General features: G+C 44.7%; 1 protein-coding gene across 3 annotated transcripts in view; it reads left to right on the top strand.

Annotated features, from left to right (window-relative positions):
- The window catches only part of scap (SREBF chaperone), a 297,372-nt gene that overhangs the window by 190,849 nt on the left and 83,906 nt on the right, over nucleotides 1-22,617 (top strand). For all 3 annotated transcript variants that reach the window (XM_085992515.1, XM_085992516.1, XM_085992517.1), the window contains 2 exons: nucleotides 12,283-12,381; nucleotides 14,088-14,330. In XM_085992515.1, coding sequence (XP_085848641.1) covers nucleotides 12,283-12,381; nucleotides 14,088-14,330 — 342 coding nt within the window. The remainder of the gene's footprint in view (nucleotides 1-12,282; nucleotides 12,382-14,087; nucleotides 14,331-22,617) is intronic.

Below are 22,617 nucleotides of genomic sequence, written 5' to 3'. Positions count from 1 at the left end.
AGGCATTGCTGGATCTGCTTCTGCGGAATGAGCTGGGTCAAGTGGAGCAAGTGTCAGTAGAGGAACATTTAGGGAATAGTGATCATAGTATCATAAGGTTTAGACTAGCTATGGAAAAGGACACACAGCAATCTAGAGTAAAAATACTTAATTGGAAGAAGGCAAATTTCAGTGGGTTAATAACGGATCTGGCCCAGGTAAATTGGAATCAAAGATTGGCAGGCAAAACTATCATCGAACAATGCGCTGCCTTTAAAGAGGAGATGGTTCGGGTACAGTCGAGGTACATTCCCACTAGGGGGAACTAAAGCCAGAGCTCCCTGGATGAGAGAGAGAGAGTTAGATGAACCAGAAAAAGAGCGTGTATGACAGATGTCAGATTGAGAATACAAGTGAGAATCAGGCTGAATATAGAAAGTTCAGAGGGGAAGTGAAAACGAAAATAAGAGGGACAAAGAGAGAGTATGAAGTTAGATTGGCAGCCAACATAAAAGGAAATTCAAAAGTCTTCTATAGACATATAAATAATAAACAGGTAGTAAGAGAAGGGGTGGGGCCGATTAGGGACCAAAAAGGAGGCCTACGCATGCAGGCTGAGGTACTAAATGAGTACTTCACCAAGGAATAAGATGCTGCCAAAGTCATAGTGAAAGAGGAGGTAGTGGAGATACTGGATGAGATAAGAATTGATAAAGAGGAGGCACTAGAAAGGCTGTATGAACTAACCTAATTGAGTTATTTGACGAAGTAACTGGGAGTTGATGAAAGTAGTGCAGTAGATGTATATATGGACGTTCAAAAGGTATTTGATAAAGTACCACGTAATGGACTTATTCGGAAAATAGAAGCATACGGGATTAAAGGGACGACGGTAACTTGGGTACATAATTGGCTAAGGGATAGTAGCTAGAGTAGTGGTGAATGGATATTTTTCTGACCGAAGAGAAGTATGCAGTGGGGTCCCCCAGGGCTCGATATTGGAACCATTACTTTTCTTTTCATATATAAATGACTGGACTTGGGTGTAGTAAGTACAATTTCGAAGTTCGCAGATGATACAAAACTTGGCAACGTAGTAAATAGTGAACAGGATAGTGGCAGTCTTAAGGAGGACATATACAGACTGGTGAAATGGGCAGACGCATGGCAGATGCAAGTTAATGCAGATAAGTGTGAAGAGATGGACTTTGGAAGGAACAACATGGAGAGGCAGCATAATCTAAATGGTACTTTTTTGAGGGGGTGCAAGAGCAAAGAGATTTGGGAGTGCATATTCACAAATCTATGAAGGTGGAAGAGCAAGTTGTTAAGGCAGTTAAGAAAGCATATGGGATACTTGGCTTTGTAAATAGGGGCATTAAATACCAAAACAAGGAAGTCATGCTGAACCTTTACAAATTACTAGTTAGGCCTCAGCTGGAATATTGTGTACAATTCCGTGCACCACACTTTAGTAAGGATGTCAAGGCCTTGGAGAGAGTACCAGGATGATACCAGGGATAAGGGAGAGACGTGGAGAGATTGGAGAAGCTGGGATTGTGTTCCTTAGAACAGAGAGGTTAAGGAGAGACCTAATAAGGTATTCAAAATTATGAGAGGTTTTGATAGAGCAAGTAGCGAGAAACTGTTTCCACTGGCAAGGTCATAGATTTAAAATAATTGACTAAAGAAGTAGAGGGGAAATGAGGAGAATTTTTTTCACACAGAGGGTTGTTAAAATCTGGAATGCACTACCTGAAAGAGCCGGCACAAGCACGACAGGCCGAATGGCCTCCTTCTGTGCTGTAAGATTCATTGATTCTGTATAGCGGATGCATTTGTTCTAACATGATTTTCCTGCTATACACAGTGGATGGTAAATCCACCATAGTCCCTAATAATGTCTTTTAAGAGGGGAAAAGCCCTAAACAGAAAATATTGAGTTGCTGCTGCTTTCTTGTGCTAATGTAATCACAAAACATATGCTTCATGGTTTTAATTCCACTCAGCGGAACCACTTTAAATAATAAAAATGACAATTTATTGATTTAAAAGCAAAGTGAAATGTGAAGTTTGCTAAATTTATATCTTTCTTCGTTCATATAATCATCAGCTTCTTTTATAATTACAGTTAGACTGTGGCGGTTTCTGCCTATGGACTGCCCTTGTCAATTTCAAATTTTCTGAACTGCTGCCACTATGTTTTGTGCATATCTTTCTGAAATTAAAAGTTTAATAAGGGGGGTGATTCAAATATATTAAAACAGTGCTGTAGGGCGAATGACTGAATCGGGACAAACAGAAGGTGACCCTGAACAGCTGCATGAATTGCCCCCGAAATAGCCAGCCCGCTTAATACAGTTGAAGCGGCACTTTTGTAATTGATGCTTGTGGTAATGCAAAAATGGATAGTGGCATTTTCCCAATATTGGCTGTTCAGGATAAACGGGGACGGTGTAAGTGTATATATTGAAACAGATGGCTAAATTTCCTATATCAATATTAAATGTATATCCAATCTTTGACAATGACATACTGTGCTTGCTATCTAATGTGATATCTGGAGCCATTTAACCCAATTAGCACCTTAAACCCCCTGTTTTACCTAATAATTGCACCTCGTGAGGCCTACTGCAGCTAGCCTATCTGGTCTCGGAGCTCATGCTGTTTGAGAAGTACTTTGTGTGACTGGATTTTTAACCTCTCGGGTATTGCTTCTAACAATAAAGAATACAAGTTAAAAATTCAATACAGACTAGAGTCATAGGCCGCGATTTTGTCAGCGGTGTCGGGATGGGTGTGGGACAGCTGGTTTCCGGCTTCCAGTCCCGCCCCCAGCTGCCTCCGCTCCACAGACGTGATTTTCCCTTGATTGACCTTGTTAATCCTGCCCTGCGGGCTTACCGGCCAATTAACAGGAAGCGGGTCTGATGACACATCATCGCCCGGTTTCCTTAAAGGGACCATGCACAATTTTATTTTGACAGTTGATTTCTCAGTGTTTGACAGCATTGAGGTGCTGAATACACTGACAATCACTGCACAAAGGTGAACTCTTATACCCAGGTTCTCCAATGACTCCCTCCATATGCTGGAATAGATGGCAGCTGCAGGTGAGATGGCAGAAGCGATCTGTCACTGGTGAGCGAGGTTCTCCCAATGAGGTGGCAGTGGACATATAGTTGGATTTAAAAACTTGTAAGCTAAAGAAATCTGTAAATGTTTAAAAAATGCAGTAACCAACATTTCTTTGCTCTGAAACTCAACATGTGCAACATTGCATCCTTCACACCACTTCTGCAGCTGTCATCTTTTCACAAACATTACACCAGACTCACACCTGGCGTGATGTCTGGACGTCGGGAAACCCGACCCAGAAGCGGGAAAATCCAAAAACAGGCTGAAAACTTCTGACAAGTACCTGTTAATAGGCAGATAATTGCCTTTAATCCGTTTCCCGCTGCTAGGTGTCGGGTCCATTCGCAAATCGGGGACCCGACACTTGGGAAAGCTGTTTGGAGGCGGGATGACGGCAGGTTCGGGACCCGCCGTCAATCAGTAGCACTTTAACCTCTGGCCCGCCTCTCTGAGCGCCGACAAAATCGCAGACATAGAGTCATAACGGCACAGAAGGAGGCCATTCGGGCCATCGAGTCCGTGCCGGCGCTCTGCAGAGCAATCGAGTCAGTCCCATTCCCCCGCTCTATCCCCGTAGCCCTGCAAATTTATTTCCCTCAAGTGCCTATCCAGTCTCCCCTTGAAAACAATGAGTGTGTCCGCTTCCACCACTTCCATCGGCAGCGAGTTCCAGGTCCTCACCATTCGCTGCGTTAAAACGTTTTTCCTCACATCCCCCCTGTATCTCTTGCCCAAAACCTTAACTCTGTGTCCCCTAGTCCTTGTACCATCCACTAGTGGGAACAGCCTTTCCCTGTCTAGCCTATCCAAACCCGTCATAATCTTGTACACTTCTATCAAATCACCCCTCAACCTCCTTTACTCTAATGAAAACAAATCGAGCTTCTCCAACCTGTCCTTGTAGCTAAGATCCCCCATCCCCGGAACCATTCTGGTAAGTCTCCTCTGCACCCTCTCGAGGACCTTCGCAACCTTCCTAAAGTGTGGTGACCAGAACTGGTCGCAATACTCCAGTTGTGGCCTAACCAGCGCTTTATAAAGATTCAGCATAACTTCTCTACTTTTGTACTCAATACCTCTATTTATGAAACCCAAGGACCCATGTGCTTTGCTAACCACTCTCTCAGTATGTCCTGCCACCTTCAGGGACCTATGCACATTAACTCCCAGGTCCCTCTGTCTCTGCACACTCTTTAAAACTGTGCCATTAAGTGTATATTGCCTCTCCCTGTTCCTTCTGCCAAAATACATCACCTCACACTTCTCTATTAAATTCCATCTGCCACTTGTCTGCCATTCTGCTAGCCTTTCTATGTCCTGTTGCAGTCGATTGGTATCATCCTCACTGTTTGCCACACCCCCAAGTTTGGTGTCATCAGCAAATTTAGAAATTCTACTCTGTATTCCAATATCCAGGTCATTTATATATATCAAAAAAAGCAGCAGTGGCCCCAGCACTGACCCATGGGGAACACCACTGTCTACCATCCTCCAGTCTGAAAAACAGCCATTTACCACAACTCGCTGTTTTCTGTCCTTAAGCCAATTCCTTATCCAAGCTGCCACTGACCCACCTATTCCATGAGCCTCAATTTTGTTAACCAGCCTTCTATGTGGTACTTTGTCAAACGCCTTCCTAAAATCCATGTAGAGAACATCCATTGCATTCCCTTTATCGATCCTCCCTGTTACTTCATCAAAAAATTCAATTAGATTAGTCAAACATGATCTGCCTTTTACGAATCCGTGTTAGCGCTCCTTAATTAGCTTAAATCTCTCCAAGTGCCCGTTCATTTTTTCCTTGATTATTGTTTCTAAAACTTTACCCACCACTGATGTTACACTGACCAGCCTGTAGTTACTAGGATTGTCCTTACATCCTTTCTTGAACAATGGTGTCACATTTGCCATTTTCCAATCCTCCGGCACCTCCCCCGAATCTAGGGAAGATTGGAAAATTATGGCAAGCCCTTCCGCTATCTCCTCTCCCAATTCCCTTAGCAATCTGGGATGCAAGCCATCTGGACCAGGCGTCTTATCCACTCTAAGCATACCCATCCTTTCTAGTACATCCTGTCTATCAATTTTCACCCCTTCCATTGCTTCTACCTTTTCCACTGCTACAGATATTTTGTCAGCATCCACCTCCTTAGTAAGCACCGATGCAAAGTATTCCTTGCAGGTGAAACAGCGATTTACTTGTACTTCTTGCAATTTAGTATACTGTATTCGCTGCTCATGATGCGGTCTCCTCTACATCGGGGAGACCAAACGCAGATTGGGTGACCGCTTTGCGGAACACCGCCGTTCAGTCCGGAAGGGTGACCCCGAGCTTCCGGTCGCCTGTCACTTTAATTCACCGCCCATTCCCACTCTAACCTCTCCGTCCTCGGCCTCTTACACTGTTCCAATGAAGCTCAACGTAAGCTCGAGGAACAGCACCTCAGCTTTTGATTAGGCACTTTACAGCCTTCTGGACTCAACATCAAGTTCAACAATTTCAGACCATAACCTCTGCCCCTGTCTTATTTTTCATTTCATTTTTTTTTCTGTCACATGGCAGCTGTCGAATATTCTGCCATTGCCATTTATACTTCATCTAGAGTCATCTTTTGTTTATACCTTGTCCCATTACCATCTCCTTTTGTCTTGCACCATCATCCCTTTTGTCTCTTAATCTCTCCTGCCTTCCATCCTATCACAGACCTTCCCTTTTGTTCTGTCCTCCCCTCCCCCCTTTCCTTGTCCTGACACTTGCTTAAAAACCTGTTCCATCTCCAACTTTTTCCAGTTCTGACAAAGGGTCATCGAACTGAAACGTTAACCCTGTTTCTCTCTCCACATGCTGCCTGACCTGCTGAGTATTTCCAGCATTTCCTCTTTTTATTTCATGATACAAAGCACTTGATCTGGCTCTCCCTTGAATAATTCACCTGACATGCATTATACACCCTCTTTTTTTGTTTCATCATCTGCTCTACCTCCCTCGTCATCCAAGGAGCCCTTGCTTTGGTTCTCTTACCCTTCGCTCTTGTTGGAATGTACCTAGCCTGTACTTGGAACATCTCCTCCTTAAAGCTCACCCATTGTTCCATTACAGTTTTTCCTGTCAGTCTTTGGTTCCATTTTACCCTGGCTAGCTCTTTTCGCATCCCGTTGAAGTTAGCCCTATTCCAGTTTAGAAGTTTCACTCTAGATTATTCCTTGCTCCTCTCCATTGCTAATCTAAATCTTATGATACGAAGGGGCAGAAAACATTAGTGGGAGTTGTATACAGACCCCCAAACAGTAATGCTGAGGTTGGAGATGGCATTAAATGGGAAATTAGAGACGCGTGCAATAAGGGCACAGCAGTTATCATGGGTGACTTTAATCTACATATAGATTGGGCTAACCAAATTAGTAACAATACTGTGGAGGAGGAATTCCTGGAGTGTATACGGGATGGTTTCCTGGACCAATATGTCGAGGAACCAACTAGAGATCAGGCCATCTTAGACTGGATATTATGTAATGAGAAAGGATTAATTAGCAATCTTGTGCGAGGCCCCTTGGGGAGGAGCGATCATAATATGATAGAATTCTTCATTAAGATGGAGAGTGAAGTATTTGACTCCGAGACTAGGGTCCTGAATTTAAATAAAGGAAACTACGATGGTATGAGGCATGAGTTGGCTAGGATGGATTGGGGAACGTTACTTAAAGGATTGATGGTGGATAGGCAATGGCAAACATTTAAAGATCGTATGGATGAACTACAGAATTTGTTCATCCCTGTTTGGCATAAAAATAAAACAAAAAAGGTGACTCAACCGTGGCTAACCAGGGAAATTATGGATAGCATAAGATCCAAGGAGAGGACATTTAAATTGGCCAGAAAAAGCAGCAAACCTGAGGATTTGGAGGACAAAGGGATTAATTAAGAGGGGGGAAATAGAGTATGAGAGTAAGCTTGCAGGGAACATAAAAACTGACTGTGAAAGCTTCTATAGATATGTGAAGAGAAAAAGATTGGTGAAGTCACGCTTAGGTCCCTTTAATCAGAATCAGGGGAATTTATAATGGGGAACAAAGAAATGGCAGACCAATTAAATACTTCGGTTCTTTCTTCACAAAGGAGGACACAAATAACCTCCAAGAGATGTTGGGGAACATAGGGTCTAGAGATGTCGGGGAACATAGGGTCTAATGAGAGGGAGGAACTGAATGAAATCAGTATTTGTAGGGAAATGGGGTTAGGGAAATTGACGGGATTGAAGGCTGATAAATCCCCAGGGCCTGATAATCTACATCCTAGGGTATTTAAGGAAGTGGCCCTAGAAATAGTAGATGCATTGCTGGTCATCTTCCAAAATTCTATAGACTCTGGAACAGTTCCCATGGATTGGAGGGTAGCTAATGTAACCCCACTATTCAAAAAAGGTGGTGGAGAGAAAACGGTGAATTATAGACCGGTAAGCCTGACATCAGTAGTGGGGAAAATGCTAGAGTCCATTATAAAAGATGTAATAGCAGAGCACTTGGAAAACAGTGACAGGATCGGACAAAGTCAACATGGATTTACAAAAGGTAAATCGTGCTTGACTGATCTACTGGAATTTTTTGAGGATGTAACTGGTAGAATAGATAAGGGAGAACCAGTGGATGTGGTGTATTTGGACTTTCAGAAGGCTTTAGATAAGGTCCCGCATAAGAGATTAGCGTGTAAAGTTAAAGCACATGGGATTGGGGTAAGGTACTGACTTGGATAGAGAACTGGTTGGCAGGCAGGAAGCAAAGAGTTGGAATAAACGGGTGTTTTTCCGAGTGGCAGGCAGTGACTAGTGGGGTACCGCAGGGATCGGTGCTAGGACCCCAGCTATTCACAATATATATTAATGATCTAGACGAGGGAACTAGATGTAATATCTCCAAGTTTGCAGACGACACAAAGCTGAGTCGGCATGTGTGCTCTGAGGAGGATGCCGAGAAACTCCAGTATGATTTGGACAGGTTGGGTGATTGGGCAGATGCATGGCCGATGCAGTATAATGTGGATAAATGCGAGGTTATCCACTTTGGTGGCAAAAACAGGAAGGCAGATTATTATCTGAACGGCAATAGATTGGAAGAAGGGGAAGTGCAACGAGACCTGAGTGTCCTTGTGCACCAGTCGCTGAAGGTAAGCATGCAGGTGCAGCAGGCGGTTAAGAAGGCAAATGGTATGTTGGCCTTCATAGCGAGAGGATTCGAGTACAGGAGGAAGGATGTCTTGCTGCAGTTGTACAGGGCCTTGGTGAGACCGCATCTTGAGTATTATGTGCAGTTTTGGTCGCCTTATCTGAGGAAGGATGTTATTGCCATGGAGGGAGTGCAGCGAAGATTCACCAGACTGATACCTGGGATGGCAGGAATGACGTATGAGGAGAGATTAGGTCGATTGGGCTTATATTCACTGGAGTTTAGAAGAATGAGAGAGGATCTCATTGAAACTTATAAAATTCTCACAGGACTAGACAGACTAGATACAGGAAGGGGGAGTCCAGAACCAGGGGTCACAGTCTAAAGATAAGGGGTAAGCCATTTAGGACAGAGATGAGGAGGAATTTCTTCACCCAGAGAGTGGTGAACCTGTAGAATTCTCTACCACATAGGGAAGTGGAGGCCAATTCATTAAATATATTCAAGAAGGAGTTAGATATATTTCTTAAGGCTAAAGGGATCAAGGGGTATGGGGAGAACGCAGGGTCAGGATACTGAATTTGGATGATCAGCCATGATCTCATTAAATGGCGGAGCAGGCTCGAGGGGCCGAATGGCCTACTCTTGCTCCTATCTTCTATGTTTCTACGTGTTATGGGAAATGGCAAAAGCGCATTGATGGCTCAGTGCGACTTGCATTTGTAATGCTGATGGTCAAAGTGATAGGAAATAACAGGGTATAGCAGAGATGAAGTATGACATTGGACAAGTGCCGCCTGCAATTACAGAACCATATGGTGGTCACCTATGGTTGAAGAGTAAGCTTATGCTAATGTGGCATGGCAGTGTGCATACCCTGGTTGACGGGCAGCAGTGAACTGGAGGGATGCTGCATTGGTCACAACAGGGCATGCAAGGTTCCCCCCGTCCTCCTCCTACTCCTCTTCCCAGGAAGATCTGTGCTGAGCCACACAGCTGCTACTCCCCCGATTATGAGGACCAGGATGAGAGGGCATAAATGTTCCTCATCCCCTTGCTGTAGATTTCATTTGAGGCAACAATCTTGCAAGCGTACAGTCGAAGTGACCTGAAATTATTCCATTCATGACACACTGTAGATGGGTGTCAGCTTGAACAGTCATCAGTAGATGTGCAGAATGTTATCCCATACCTACAACAGCAAAGTTGTTGCATTTGAATGTCAGCCATGTTTCAGGGGCGCTTTTAAAAGCGCTCCACCAATGCATACAAATCATGTCCTCCAGCATCTCGTCTCCTTGAACCTGGCCTGTTTCTGACTAGTCGGGAATTAGGAGCCAGAAGCAGGAAAATGGGAAACCAGTATAAAAATAGGATTAGCAAGGCAGTTAACAGGCTGTTAACTGCCTTAACTACCTGTCCCACCGGTTGGAGACGAGTCAGTTTGGGAGCGGCTAAACAGACACTCATGAAAATCGGGTGGGGCCGGGATAGAGGCTGGTTGGGTGTCTGAAGCCATTTTTCCCAACGGACCCGCCTCCTCAAGGCTATTAAAATCGAGCCCCAAGTATTTTCCCACAGACACTTGGTCGATCTGGCCCACCTCATTTCCCAGCACCAGATTCAGCAATGCCTCCTTCCTAGTTGGGCCAAGAACATACTGGTCAAGGAAATTCTCCTGAACACATTTCAGAAATTCCTCCCCTTTCCCTTTACCCGAGCATTATCCCAATCGATATTTGGTTAATTAAAGTCCCCCAATAGCACCACTCTATGGGGGAGAAATTGGGTGAGTAGCGCCACCTGTTAGCGCCTAAAGAGGCAGTCAGTGGCTGTAGCGCCACTGGCTGCGTCTCCCGCGATATTCAGTAGGGGCGCTAATGGTGGCGTTAGGCATTTGCACTGCGCCGCCACCGATGACGTCATCGGTGTGCGCAGCGCCCCATTCGTGCCCCATTCGCGATATTTGGTAGCGAACTGCGCAGTTGTGCCGTTCGCTACCCGCGCCCGGTTCACGGGGCTTTACTGTGCCGGCAGCGGCGCAAGTTAAGGTGGAGGTGCGGGGCGGCCGCTTTTTCGGCGGCCGCCTGCCAGCACCTCCGTCCCCGGCCTCCTAACCACCCCCACCCCCCCCCCCCCGTGGCATTGCCGGCTGTTTCCCGAGAGCCCGGCACTTCTCCTTGGTGCCGGGCTCATTTGCCAGCACTCGCGAGCGGGGATCGCGCTGTTGCAGGCACCTCCCCCTTAACAGTGGGAGGAAGGCCTGCAGTACCGCAGCGTGCCGTGCCGCAGCATGTGGCGCTGCGGCACGTTGCGCTGCAATAATCAGTTTCAGCGCCCGAAGAGGGACGCGGAGAGCCTCGCCCCGTGTCCCTCGAGGGGCACTGAAACTGAATTTCTGGCGATCGGTATCACTCCGATCGCGGCGCTAAGTCCTGCGCTCAGGCGACTTTTGCGCCACTTTGGCGCCCCAACCCAATTTCTAGGCCTATATCTCTGCGATTTCCCTGCAGATTTGCTCCTCTACCTCCCTCTCACTATTTGGAGGCCTATAGAATACCCCAAATAGCGTAATCATAAACCAGATGAAGTGGTTTTGGAAATTGAAGAAGGACGTCTAATCTTTGAAATGCATAATTGGAAATAGAATGAGAAGATGCTAAATTATATCATGTTGTGGGAGGGGAAATAAACTTAGTACTGTTGCTGTGACATAAATGTTTTGTGAGATGTTGGTTTGTTTTCCATTTGAAAGTACAGGTAGACTACCCTTTATCCGGACTTCCGAAAACCGAAACCCTCTAAAAACCGAAGGTTTTTTCGTTCAGCGTAAGTCGTGCGTACGAACGAAAAAACCTTCGGTTTTTAGAGGGTTCCGGTTTCGGAAGTTCGGATAAAGGGTAAGTCGTGCGCACGACCCCGCCGGCCCCGACAACCGCCGACCCCGACAACCGCCGACCCCCCCCGCGGACCCCGCCGGCCCCGACAACCGCCGATCCCCCCCGCGGACCCCGCCGGCCCCGACAACCGCCGACCCCCCCCGCCGGCCCCGACAACCGCCGACCCCGCCAGCCCCGACAACCGCCGACCCCCCCCCCCCCCCCGCGGACCCCGCCAGCCCCGACAACCGCCGATCCCCCCCGCCGGCCCCGACAACCGCCGACCCCGCCAGCCCCGACAACCGCCGACCCCCCCGCCGACCCCGACTGACTTACGCTGAGCGTCAGCGTAAGTCGTGCGCACGACCCCCCGCCGACCCACCTTCCGAAATCCGAAATTCTCCTTTATCCGAAACTCGGCTGGTCCCGAGGTTTTCGGATAAAGGATAGTCTACCTGTACTGATGCAGTAAAATTGATTTCCAAGCTGTTTGGTGCTATCTCGGGTTTAGAAAATATATATTTTTAAATAGCACAAACTAAAATAAGCCCAATTAAACTAGTACTATGTATTTGCATAGATAACATCTGAAATAAAAATAGAAAATGCTAGAAATACACTGGGTTTGTTAACGTGTAAAGACAAAGGACGGGTTTTGGGTGTGATCGTTCCGTTAGAATATAATTACAGTAGTGTGGTAAACCACTGTCATACCTGTCTGTATGTGTATGTGTATTCCACTAGGTACAGGTCTGGACATGCCTCGGCTGACTCCTCCCACTATTCCAGGTATATAAGTGACTACCTCCCAGTCCCTTAGTATTCTGGACGGGTCGACCACTCGAGACAAGACCTTCATTCTTTAGTTAATAAAAGCCTGGTTGTTACTCGCTTAACCTCAGTCTTTTGAGTAATTGATGGCGCATCAAGTAGCTTATTGAGAATATATCCTGCCTTAATTTTACTGCTTAATGTGTTTGCGTTCCTTCTCCTAATTCAACTTTGTTCATGTCTTATCATTTTATGTATTTTCTAAAAGCTGTGCCGTGTATTAAACTTTTCCTTTTTGTTTTGTTCTGTGTATCTTCCCCATTTGCCCCTTTTCCACCCACCCAATTCTTAACAGGAATTTTGCCTGTTTGCTGTGGTTGGACTCGTTTCCGATTTCTTTCTGCAGATGTTTTTCTTCACAACGGTGTTGTCCATCGATATCCGCCGCATGGAGGTAAGATGACCCTGGCATACTCTGATTCAAATTTATTTTCACTCTGGTGCTATAGAGTGTCAGCTTAGTTCCGTTGCTGGAAAGATTGCCTCTGAGGTAGGAGATTGTGGGTTTAAAGACCACTCCTGGACTTGAGCACATAATCAGTGTTGACATTCCAGTGCCATACTAAGAGGAGTGATGCATTGTCAGAGATGTTGTCCTTTGGATGAGATGTTAAACCAAGGTTGTGCCTTTGTGGTTGAGCTGAGCATTAAAGTACCAATGACACTATTCGATGAAGAGCAGGGAATTGTCCTGGTGTCCTGGACAACATTCCTCCCTCAACCACCACCAATAAAAACAAATGAACTGGCTATTCTTTCATTGCTTCTCCCTGCGTGCAAAGTGGTTATCGTGTCTGTCTACATAAGTCAATGCACTTCTGAGTAATTAATTGTATATGAAGCATTTGGAGTAATTTTTGAAAGGCATTATACAATTAGTAGTCTTAATTTCCTTTATGTACATTCCCCTGTGGTGCAGCAGGCTAGGTCACTAGTGCACATTGTGGGGATTGACTGAATGCAAGTTTGGGTCTTTGACTCTCCATATATTCTTCATCTCAACTGCATCACTGTGAGGAATTTCCAAGTGGAAGCTACCTTCACCACCCTCCTGAACAAGGAACATAGGAATAGGCCATTCAGCCCTTCAAGCTTGTTCCACCATTCAGTTAAATCATGGCTGATCTGAATCTTAACTCCATCTACCTGCCTTGGTTCTGTAACCCTTAATACCCTTGCCTAACAAAAATCTGTCAATCACAGTTTTGAACATTTTAATTGACCTAGCCTCCAGCTTTTTGGGGGGAGAGAGTTCCAGATTTCCACTACTCTTTGTGTGCAGAAGTGCTTTCTGACATCACCCTTGAACAGCCTATCTCTAATTTTAAGATTATAATTCCTTGTTCTGGACTCTCATCAGAGGAAACAGTTTCTATCTACCCTATCAAATCCCTTAATCATCTTAAATACTTCAAAAAAATACAAGCCTACTCAATGCAACCTGTCATAATTTAACCCTTTTAGCCCCGGTATCATTCTGGTGAATCTGCGCTGCACCCCCTCCAAGGCCAATATATTCTTCCTGCAGTGCGGTATCCAGAACTGAATGCATTACTCCAGATGGGGTCTAACCAGAACTCTGTACAGCTGTAACATAACTTGTATTCCAGCCCTATTGAGATAAAGGCCGACATTCCATTAGCCCTTTTAAATTCTTTCTTGTACCGGTCAAAACTGTGTTATCTCTACATAGATGCGTTAGAGATACATCTTCAGATGTCTTTGAGTAGGCAATATGATTTCAGCTGCTTTGGTACATTGCCCAAGAGGAGCCAGAGCAGATGAACATAGGGCAAGTAGAGGATTAGATAGTTGGTGTATTTTGGCCAGAATAGCTTGGCTGGTGTATGAACAACAACAACAGCAACAACAAATGATAAGTAAATAAAATGGCATAACAGTCAAGGATTTGCACCAGAAATGGTAAGATATTACTTAAAATGCAACTTAAATGTTAAGTTATGCTTGTAAGCCTGTTGCAACAAGTGACTGTCTAATGTGGAGAGAAGACAGCATAAGAAAATACATTTTAAAAAGCTTTACATCTGCTAATTTCTAACTCATTGTTGCAGTTTTCATGACTTCTCTGTTTCCTACCAGCTTGCTGACCTTAATAAGCGCCTTCCTGCAGAGGCTGTGCAAGACATCCCTGACCACCTGAGGCTGCCTCGCTCCAAGTCAGTTCCAAGGCAACAGAGATATGAGCGTCAGCCTACGATGCGGCCTTTGGCTCCTTACACCATCACCCTGCAGCCTTCTTCTTTTAGAAACCTACGGCTGCCAAAGAGATTGAGAGTAGTATATTTTCTGGCTAGGACACGACTCGCACAGAGAATCATTATGGTAAGAAATGGATTGAATTTGATGCACATATATGATTAACTGTACAAATTTGTTAGGCTCGGTTTGTGGTCGACTGGGTCAGATTTCTTGTTTTTTAACATAAAGGCACTACATCTCACTCAAAGATTACTTCAAGACCCTGCAAACTTTAATAAGCATCTTTATTAAACCTATGATATATGTCATCTGACACAAGGGATTTGTTTGTGCCTTTCCAAAATAAAAGCAGAAAAGCTGGATATACACAATAGGTCAGTCAACGTCTGTAAACAGCAAAGACAAATTAACATTTTGGTTATGAGACTGTTTCTCAGGACTTAAAACTGAAAGACAAAAGCTCCTTTGTAGGGTAGAAGGAGTGCTGAAGACAACATATACTATGTACCTCTCCATACTACTTCAAAATCCTCTAGGGCATTGAGTATCCTACAGAACTTTTATAGCAAGTTAATGTTAACCCTTTCGATGAGTATTTATAGAAAATGTTCATTTGTTATTTTTGCTGTTTTATCATCAGTTTTGTCACCACTTTTATCTTTTGGAATTGTAACTTGCTCTTTAATTACTGCTCGTGTTTTGATGTTGTACTAACATAAATCAATCCATAGAGATTGCATTATCCTGAGTAGTTAATAATAATATTGAAGTGCATTGATGAGACTTGTGGTCTTTTGTCTCGTCTTAGTCACCATATTTAGGAAAAAACCGAGACCTGCAATAGGGATATTATTCAGTGTTACATCACAAGCTGTGACAACAACCATAACTTTTTACAGCACAGAAGGAGGCCGTTCTGCCCACCATGTCTGTGCTCAGCTTTTTTCGAGAGCAATCCATAAAATAATTATACTGCACCATGCATTCCCCCATAGCCCTGTATCTTCATCTGCTTGAAATATTAGTGTTCAAAACCATGATGGGTTTTGATAGAGTAGAAGCAGTTTCCACTGGCTGAAGGGTCAGTAACCAGAGGACACAGATTTAAGGTAATTGGCAAAAGATCCTGAGGTGAGATGAGGAGAATTCTTTTTTTAACGCAGTGAGTTATTATGATCTGGAATGCACTGCCTGAAAGAGTAGTGTTCAACAATCGAGTTCAACAATTTCAGATCATAACCTCGGCCCCCATTACATTTTTACTTATTTTTTATCCACACCTTTGTTTTGGCCCTTCCCTCCCCCCCCCTTTTTTTTTCTCTCCCACATGGCAACTGTCTCCCATTCTGCCAGCGCATTTCACACCTAATCTAGAGCCGTCTTTTGTCTCCACTAGTCCTATCACCATCTCGTCTCATTTTGAATACCTCTTAATGTCTCTTCACTTCTCTTTTGTTCTCTCCCAGCCTGGCCTTCAGTCTTGACAAAGGGTTTGACCCGAAACGTTGACTCTATTTTCTCTCCACGGATGTTGCCTGACCTGCTGAGTTTTTCCAGCATTTTCTGAAGTTATGCTGCAGCTATACAAAACCCTGGTTAGACCACACCTGGAGTACTGTGAGCAGTTCTGGGCACCACACCTTAGGAAGGATATATTGGCCTTGGCGGGAGTACAGTGAAGGTTTACCAGATTGATATCTGGACTCAAGGGTTAAAGTACAAGGAAAGATTACAAAGATTAGGGTTGTATTCCCTGGAATTTAGAAGGTTCAGGGGTGAGTTGATTGAAGTTTTCAAGATATTAAGGGAAACATATAGGGCAGATAGAGAGAAACTATTTCCGCTGGTTGGGGAGTCTAGGATTAGGGGGCATAGTCTAAAAGTTAGAGCCAGACCTTTCAGGAGTGAAATTAGGAAACACTTCTACACACAAAGGGTGGTAGAAGTTTGGAACTCTCTTCCACAAATGGCAATTGATGCTAGATCAATTGTTCATTTTAAATCTGAGATTTACAGCTTTTTGTTAACCAAAGGTATTAAGCGATATGAGCCAAAGTATATGGAGTTCGGTCGCAGATCAGCCACGATCTTATTGAATGGCGGAACAGGCTTGAGGGGCTAAATGACCTACTCCTGTTCCTATGTTCTTGGTGTTTCCGCCATACCTTCATCCTTCACAGTTAGACTCCCTCTTTATCCCTGAGCAGTCCTACCATCTTTAACTCTTCCTTTAGAAGCATAGAAACATAGAAGATAGGAGCGGGAGTAGGCCATTCGGACCCTCGAGCCTGCTCCGCCATTCAATGAGATCATGGCTGATCATCCAAATTCAGTACCCTGTCCCTGCCTTCTCCCCATATCCCTTGATCCCTTTAGCCTTAAGAAATATATCCAACTCCTTCTTGAATATATTTAATGAACTGGCCTCCACTGCCCTCTGTGGCAGAGAATTCCACAGGTTCACCACTCTCTCGGTAAAGAAATTCCTCCTCATTTCAGTCCTAAATGGCTTACCCCTTATCCTTAGACTATGACCCCTGGTTCTGGACTCCCCGGCCATCATAAACATCCTTCCTGCATCTAGTCTGTCCAGGCCTGACAGAATTTTATAGGTTTCGATGAGATCCCCTCTCAATCTTCTAAACTCCAGTGAGTATAAGCCCAATCGACACAATCTCTCCTCATACGTCATTCCTGCCATCCCAGATATCAGCCTGGTGAATCTTCGCTGCACTCCTTCCATGGCAAGAACGTCCTTCCTCAGATAAGGCGACCAAAACTGCACACAATACTCAAGGTGCGGTCTCACCAAGGCCCTGTACAACTGCAGCAAGACATCCTTGTTCCTGTACTCGAACCCTTTTACTACGAAGGCCAACATACCATTTGCCTTAACCGCCTGCTGCACCTGCATGCTTACCTTCAGCGACTGGTGCACAAGAACACCCAGGTCTCTTTGCACTTCCCCTTCTCCCAATCTATTGCCATTCAAATAATAGTCTGCCTTCCTGTTTTTGCCACCAAAGTGGATAACCTCACATTTATCCACATTATTGGGCAGAAACATGGCAAATGCACTATCACCCAACCTGTCCAAATCGTACTAGAGTTTCATGACATCCTCCTCACAGCATACCCTCCCACCCAGCTTTGTGTTGTCTGCAAATTTGGAGATATTACATCCAATTCCCTCGTCCAGATTATTAATATATATTGTGAACAGCTGGGGTCCTAGGACCGATCCTTGCGGTACCCCACTAGTCACTGCCTGCCACTCGGAAAATGACCCGTTTATTCCAACTCTTTGCTTTCTATCCGCCAACCAGTTTTCTATCCAAGTCAATACCTTGCCCCCAATCCCATGTGCCTTAATTTTGCACGCTAATCACTTATGCGGGACCTTCTCGAAAGCCTTCTGAAAGTCCAAATACACCACATCCACCGGTTCTCCCTTATCTATTTTACCAGTTACATCTCAAAAATTTCCAGTAGATTAGTCAAGCACGATTTACCTTTTGTAAATCCATGTTGACTTTGTCCGATCCTGTCACTGCTTTCCAAGTGCTCTGCTATTACAACTTTTATAATGGACTCTAGCATTTTCCCTACTACCGATGTCAGGCTTACCAGTCTATAATTCCCCGCTTTTTCTCTACCACCTTTTTTGAATAATGGGGTAACATTAGCTACCCTCCAATCCATGGGTACTGTTCCAGAGTGTATCGAGTTCTGGAAGATGACCAGCAATGCATCTACTATTTCTAGGGCCACTTCCTTAAGTACCCTAGGATGTAGATTATCAGGCCCTGGGGATTTATCGGCCTTCAGTCCCATCAATTTTCCTAACACCATTTCCCTACAAATACTGATGTCTTTCAGTTCGACCCTTTCATCAGACCCTATGTTCCCCGGCATCTCTAGGAGATTATTTGTGTCCTCCTTTGTGAAGACAGAACCAAAATATGTACTTAGTTGGTCTGCCATTTCTTTGTTCCCCATTATAAATTCCCCTGATTCTGACTGCAAGGGACCTACGCTTGACTTCACCAATCTTTTTCTCTTCACATATCTATAAAAGCTTTTACAGTCAGTTTTTATGTTCCCTGCAAGCTTACTCTCATATTCTATTTTCCCCTTCTTAATTAATCCCTTTGTCCTCCTTTGTTGAATCCTAAACTGCTCCCAATCCTCAGGATTATTGCTTTTTCTCGCCAATTTATATGTCCTCTCCTTAGATCTTATGCTATCCCTAATTTCCCTTGTTAACCACGGTTGAGTCACCTTTTTTGTTTTATTTTTATGCCAAACTGGGATGAACAAATTCTGTAGTTTATCCATTCGGTCTTTGAATGTTTGCCATTGCCTATCCACCATCAACCCTTTGAGTGACATTCCCCAATCAATCCTACCCAACTCGCTCCTCAGACCATCGTAGTTTCCTTTATTTAAATTTAGGACCCTAGTCTCTGAGCCAACTACTTCATTCTCTATCTTAATGAAGACATATTGGTCTAGGAAACCATCCCGTAAACACTCCAGGAATTCCTCCTCCACAGTATTGTCACTAATTTGGTTAGCCCAATCTATATGTAGATTAAAGTCACCCATGATGACTGCTGTGCCCTTATTGCATGCTTCTTTAATTTCCCTTTTGATGCCATCCCCAACCTCCGCCTTACTGTTTGGAGGTCTATATACCACTCCCACTAACGTTTTCTGCCCCTTAGTATTTCTCAATTCTACCCATACAGATTCCACATCATCAGAGCTAATATCCTTCCTTACAATTGTGTTAATCCCTTCTTTAGCCAGTAATGCTACCCCACCTCCCTTTCCTTTTTGCCTATCTTTCCTGAATATCGAATACCCCTGGATGTTGAGTTCCCAGCCTTGGCCATCCTTGAGCCACGTTTCCGTAATCCCAATCAAATCATATTCGTTTACCTCTATTTGCGCAGCCAATTCATCCACCTTATTACGAATGCTCCTCGCATTAAGACACAAAGCCTTCAGGCTTGTTTTTTTAACGCTCTTCGACCTATTAGAATTATTATTTACTGTGGCCACGTTTGATTTAAACCGTTGATTTCTGTGACTGCCACTTTTGTTTTTCTCCTTCCTATCTTTTGCTTTTATCCTTGTTTCCCTTTCCTCTGTCTCCCTGCTCAGGTTCCCAACCCCCTGCCATTTTAGTTTAAACCCTCCCCCAGAGCACTAGCAAACACTCCCCCTTGGACATCGGTTCCAGCCCTGCCCAGGTGCAAACCGTCCGGTTTGAACTGGTCCCACCTCCCCCAGAACCGGTTCCAATGTCCCAGGAACTTGAATCCCTCCCCGTTGCACCATTCCTCTAGCCACGTATTCATCTGAAATATCCTTCTATTTCTACTCTGACTAGCACGTGGCACTGGTAGCAATCCTGAGATTACTACCTTTGAGGTCCTATTTTTTAATTTACCTCCTAACTCCCTATATTCTGCTTTTAGGACCTCATCCCGCTTTTTACCTATATCGTTGGTGCCTATATGCACCACGACAACTGGCTGTTCACCCTCCCCTTCCAAGATGTTCTGCAGCCGCTCTGAGACATCCTTGACCCTTGCACCAGGAAGGCAACACACCATCCTGGAGTCTGGTTTGCGACCGCAGAAACGCCTATCTATTCCCCTTACAATAGAATCCCCTATTACTATAGCTGTACCCCTCTTTCCTCCCGTGCTGTGCAGCAGAGCCACCCCTGGTGCCAGGAAGTTGGCTGCTGCGGTTTCCTTTGATAAGCCATCCCCCCCAGCAGCACTCAAAGTGGTATGTCTGTTTGAGAGGGGGATGTCCACAGGGGACCCCTGCACTACCTGCCTGCGCCTAGTACTCTGCCTGTTGGTCACCCATTCCCTTTCTTCCTGTCCAACCTCTACCTGCGGTGTGTCCAGCTCTGTAAACGTGCTATTCACGACATCCCGAGCATCGTGAATGATCCAGTATGCATCTAATCGCAGCTCCAGCGTCGCAATGCGGTCTGTCAGTAGCTGCAGCTGGATGCACTTCCTGCACATGTAGTTGCCAGGGACACAGGAAGTGTCCCTGAGTTCCCACATATCGCAGGAGGAGCTTACCACGTGGCCGGTCTGTCCTGCCATGACTTACCCTTTAATTAATTGAATTTAAATTAAATCAATCAATCCCACTAATTACACTACAGTTAAATGGTTTATCAACAGTCCCTGCTACACCAGAGAGACCGTAGCAACTATAAACCACAGAGTTAAAGTTTAAAAATAGAGAAATACTCACTGTGATAAAAATGATAACTTCCGGGAAGTTATGTCATCACTTCCTGTGAACTATGAACTATGAACTGTGTACATACCTCACTTCCTGTAATATGTCACTTCCTGTTGGACTGGTATAAATACTGGTCTGTTCAGTATTGTAAGGGGCTTCTACCAGAGGCATGGTAAAGACCTCTCTTGTGTATATAGTGTGTTTATAAGTTACTTAAAGCTTACTTTAAAGTTACTTGATGGTAAGTCTCCTTTTTCTTACATCAATTTAAGTAACTTAGTATTTACACTGACAAATACTCGACCTTCAGACAAACTCGGAAGTTAAGGATCCAGGGAACCACCCATCATGGAGAAAATCCTTAGACCTATTCGTCTGGACTTGGACCCGAATACACCAGCAGCTGGCAGGGTATGGAAGCATTGGTATCGTACTTTTGAGAATTTTCTGGATGAATGTAAAGCGGATGCTCCTGCTAAATTGAAGATACTTGTCAATTATGTGACCCCAAAAGTGTTCGAATATGTTGATGACTGGGATAATTACGAAGAGGTGATTCGGGCACTTAAGAAACTGTATGCGAAGACCCCAAATGAGGTCTATGCTAGACATCTACTGGCCACAGCCCGACAAGGGCCAGGGGAATCAATTGACGAATTCCTGCAAGAACTTCGCAGGCTCAGCGTAGATTGTAACTTTCAGGCAGCCTCAGCTGAGCTGTACCGCCAAGAAATGATTCGTGATGCTTTCATCTGCGGGATTGCCTCTCCATTTATACGCCAGCGTCTACTAGAAAGTAAAACACTTGAGCTACAAAAAGCTTTTGACCTAGCTTGTTCACTGGATTTGGCAAAGAGAAATGCAGACCTCTATCAGCTGCCCAGATCTCGATCTGCTGCTGTAGCTGCAACCAGACAATTCAAGCGGTCTCAGGTGAACCCTATCATGGGGGAATCTAATTCTGATAATTCTGATGAAGAAGAGGAGGACGACCCCACTTTAGCAGCCTCTTGGCAATCTAGGAAGGAATGCTTCTTTTGTGGAGATGCTTTTCACCCTAGGAAAACCTGCCCTGCTCGCAATGCAATCTGCAGTTATTGCGGGAAAAAATTACACTTTGCTAAAGTTTGCCTATCAAGGGCCTCTACGAGGGCCAATCCAGCTAAGGCCTACCGAACTGCCCCAATTAGGGCCTATCAAGATGCTCCAGCTAGGACCTATCAAGCTTCCTCTCGAGCTCTCTCCCGAAGAAGCACACCGAGAGTTTTAGCCACTCTCTGTGCAACGACACCAATTACAGCTGCTTGCCCACAGAACCTGTCTCATGCAGCCACAAAAATTTCAATTAAAGGGCATACCTTAGATGCCTTAATTGACTCAGGAAGTACTGATAGTTTCATTAAGGAACAGATTGTTGCGAAATTGAAACTACATGTCTTCCCATCGGACCAGGCAATTGCGATGGCCCAGTCATCACTTAATACCAGAATCTCCGGCTTTTGTGTTGTTGATATGACACTTCATGGTCGTATGTATCCCTCCACCCGACTTTCGGTGCTCAAAGACTTATGTAGTGATCTCCTCTTAGGGCTGGACTTCCAAAAACAGCATAAGAAACTCACCATTGAGTTTGGTGGATCCAAACCCGGACTTACTATTTCTAATATACCATCTAAATTACCATTTTGTGCATTATCAGCAGCTTCACTTGATGAACCCTCATTATTTGCCAGTATTCCGCCTCAATGCCAACCGATAATAACGAAATCGCGGCGCTTTAATCAGGAAGACCAATCTTTTATTGCGGCTGAAATCTCTCGACTTCTAGCAGAGGATATCATTGAACCATGTTCGTCGCCCTGGCGGGCTCAAGTCGTCATTGTCAAGAACCCTCTAAAACCTCACAAACAGCGACTATGCATCGATTATTCGCAAACCATCAATCAATATACCGACTTGGACGCCTACCCATTGCCACGCATTGATGATATGGTTAATAAACTGGCCGAATACAAAGTGTTCTCAACTTACGATTTAAAAAGCGCCTATCATCAGTTACCCTTGAAGGTCTCAGATAAGCAGTACACAGCCTTTGAGGCTAATGGACGGCTGTACCAATTTCGTCGCC

Source organism: Somniosus microcephalus, chromosome 7 (assembly GCF_052327205.1).
Source record: "Somniosus microcephalus isolate GS21.2 chromosome 7, FLI_Smic_1.0, whole genome shotgun sequence".
Classification (NCBI taxonomy): domain Eukaryota; kingdom Metazoa; phylum Chordata; class Chondrichthyes; order Squaliformes; family Somniosidae; genus Somniosus; species Somniosus microcephalus.
Note: the sequence above shows the minus strand (reverse complement) of the source record. Positions and strands in the feature narration are given on the sequence as shown.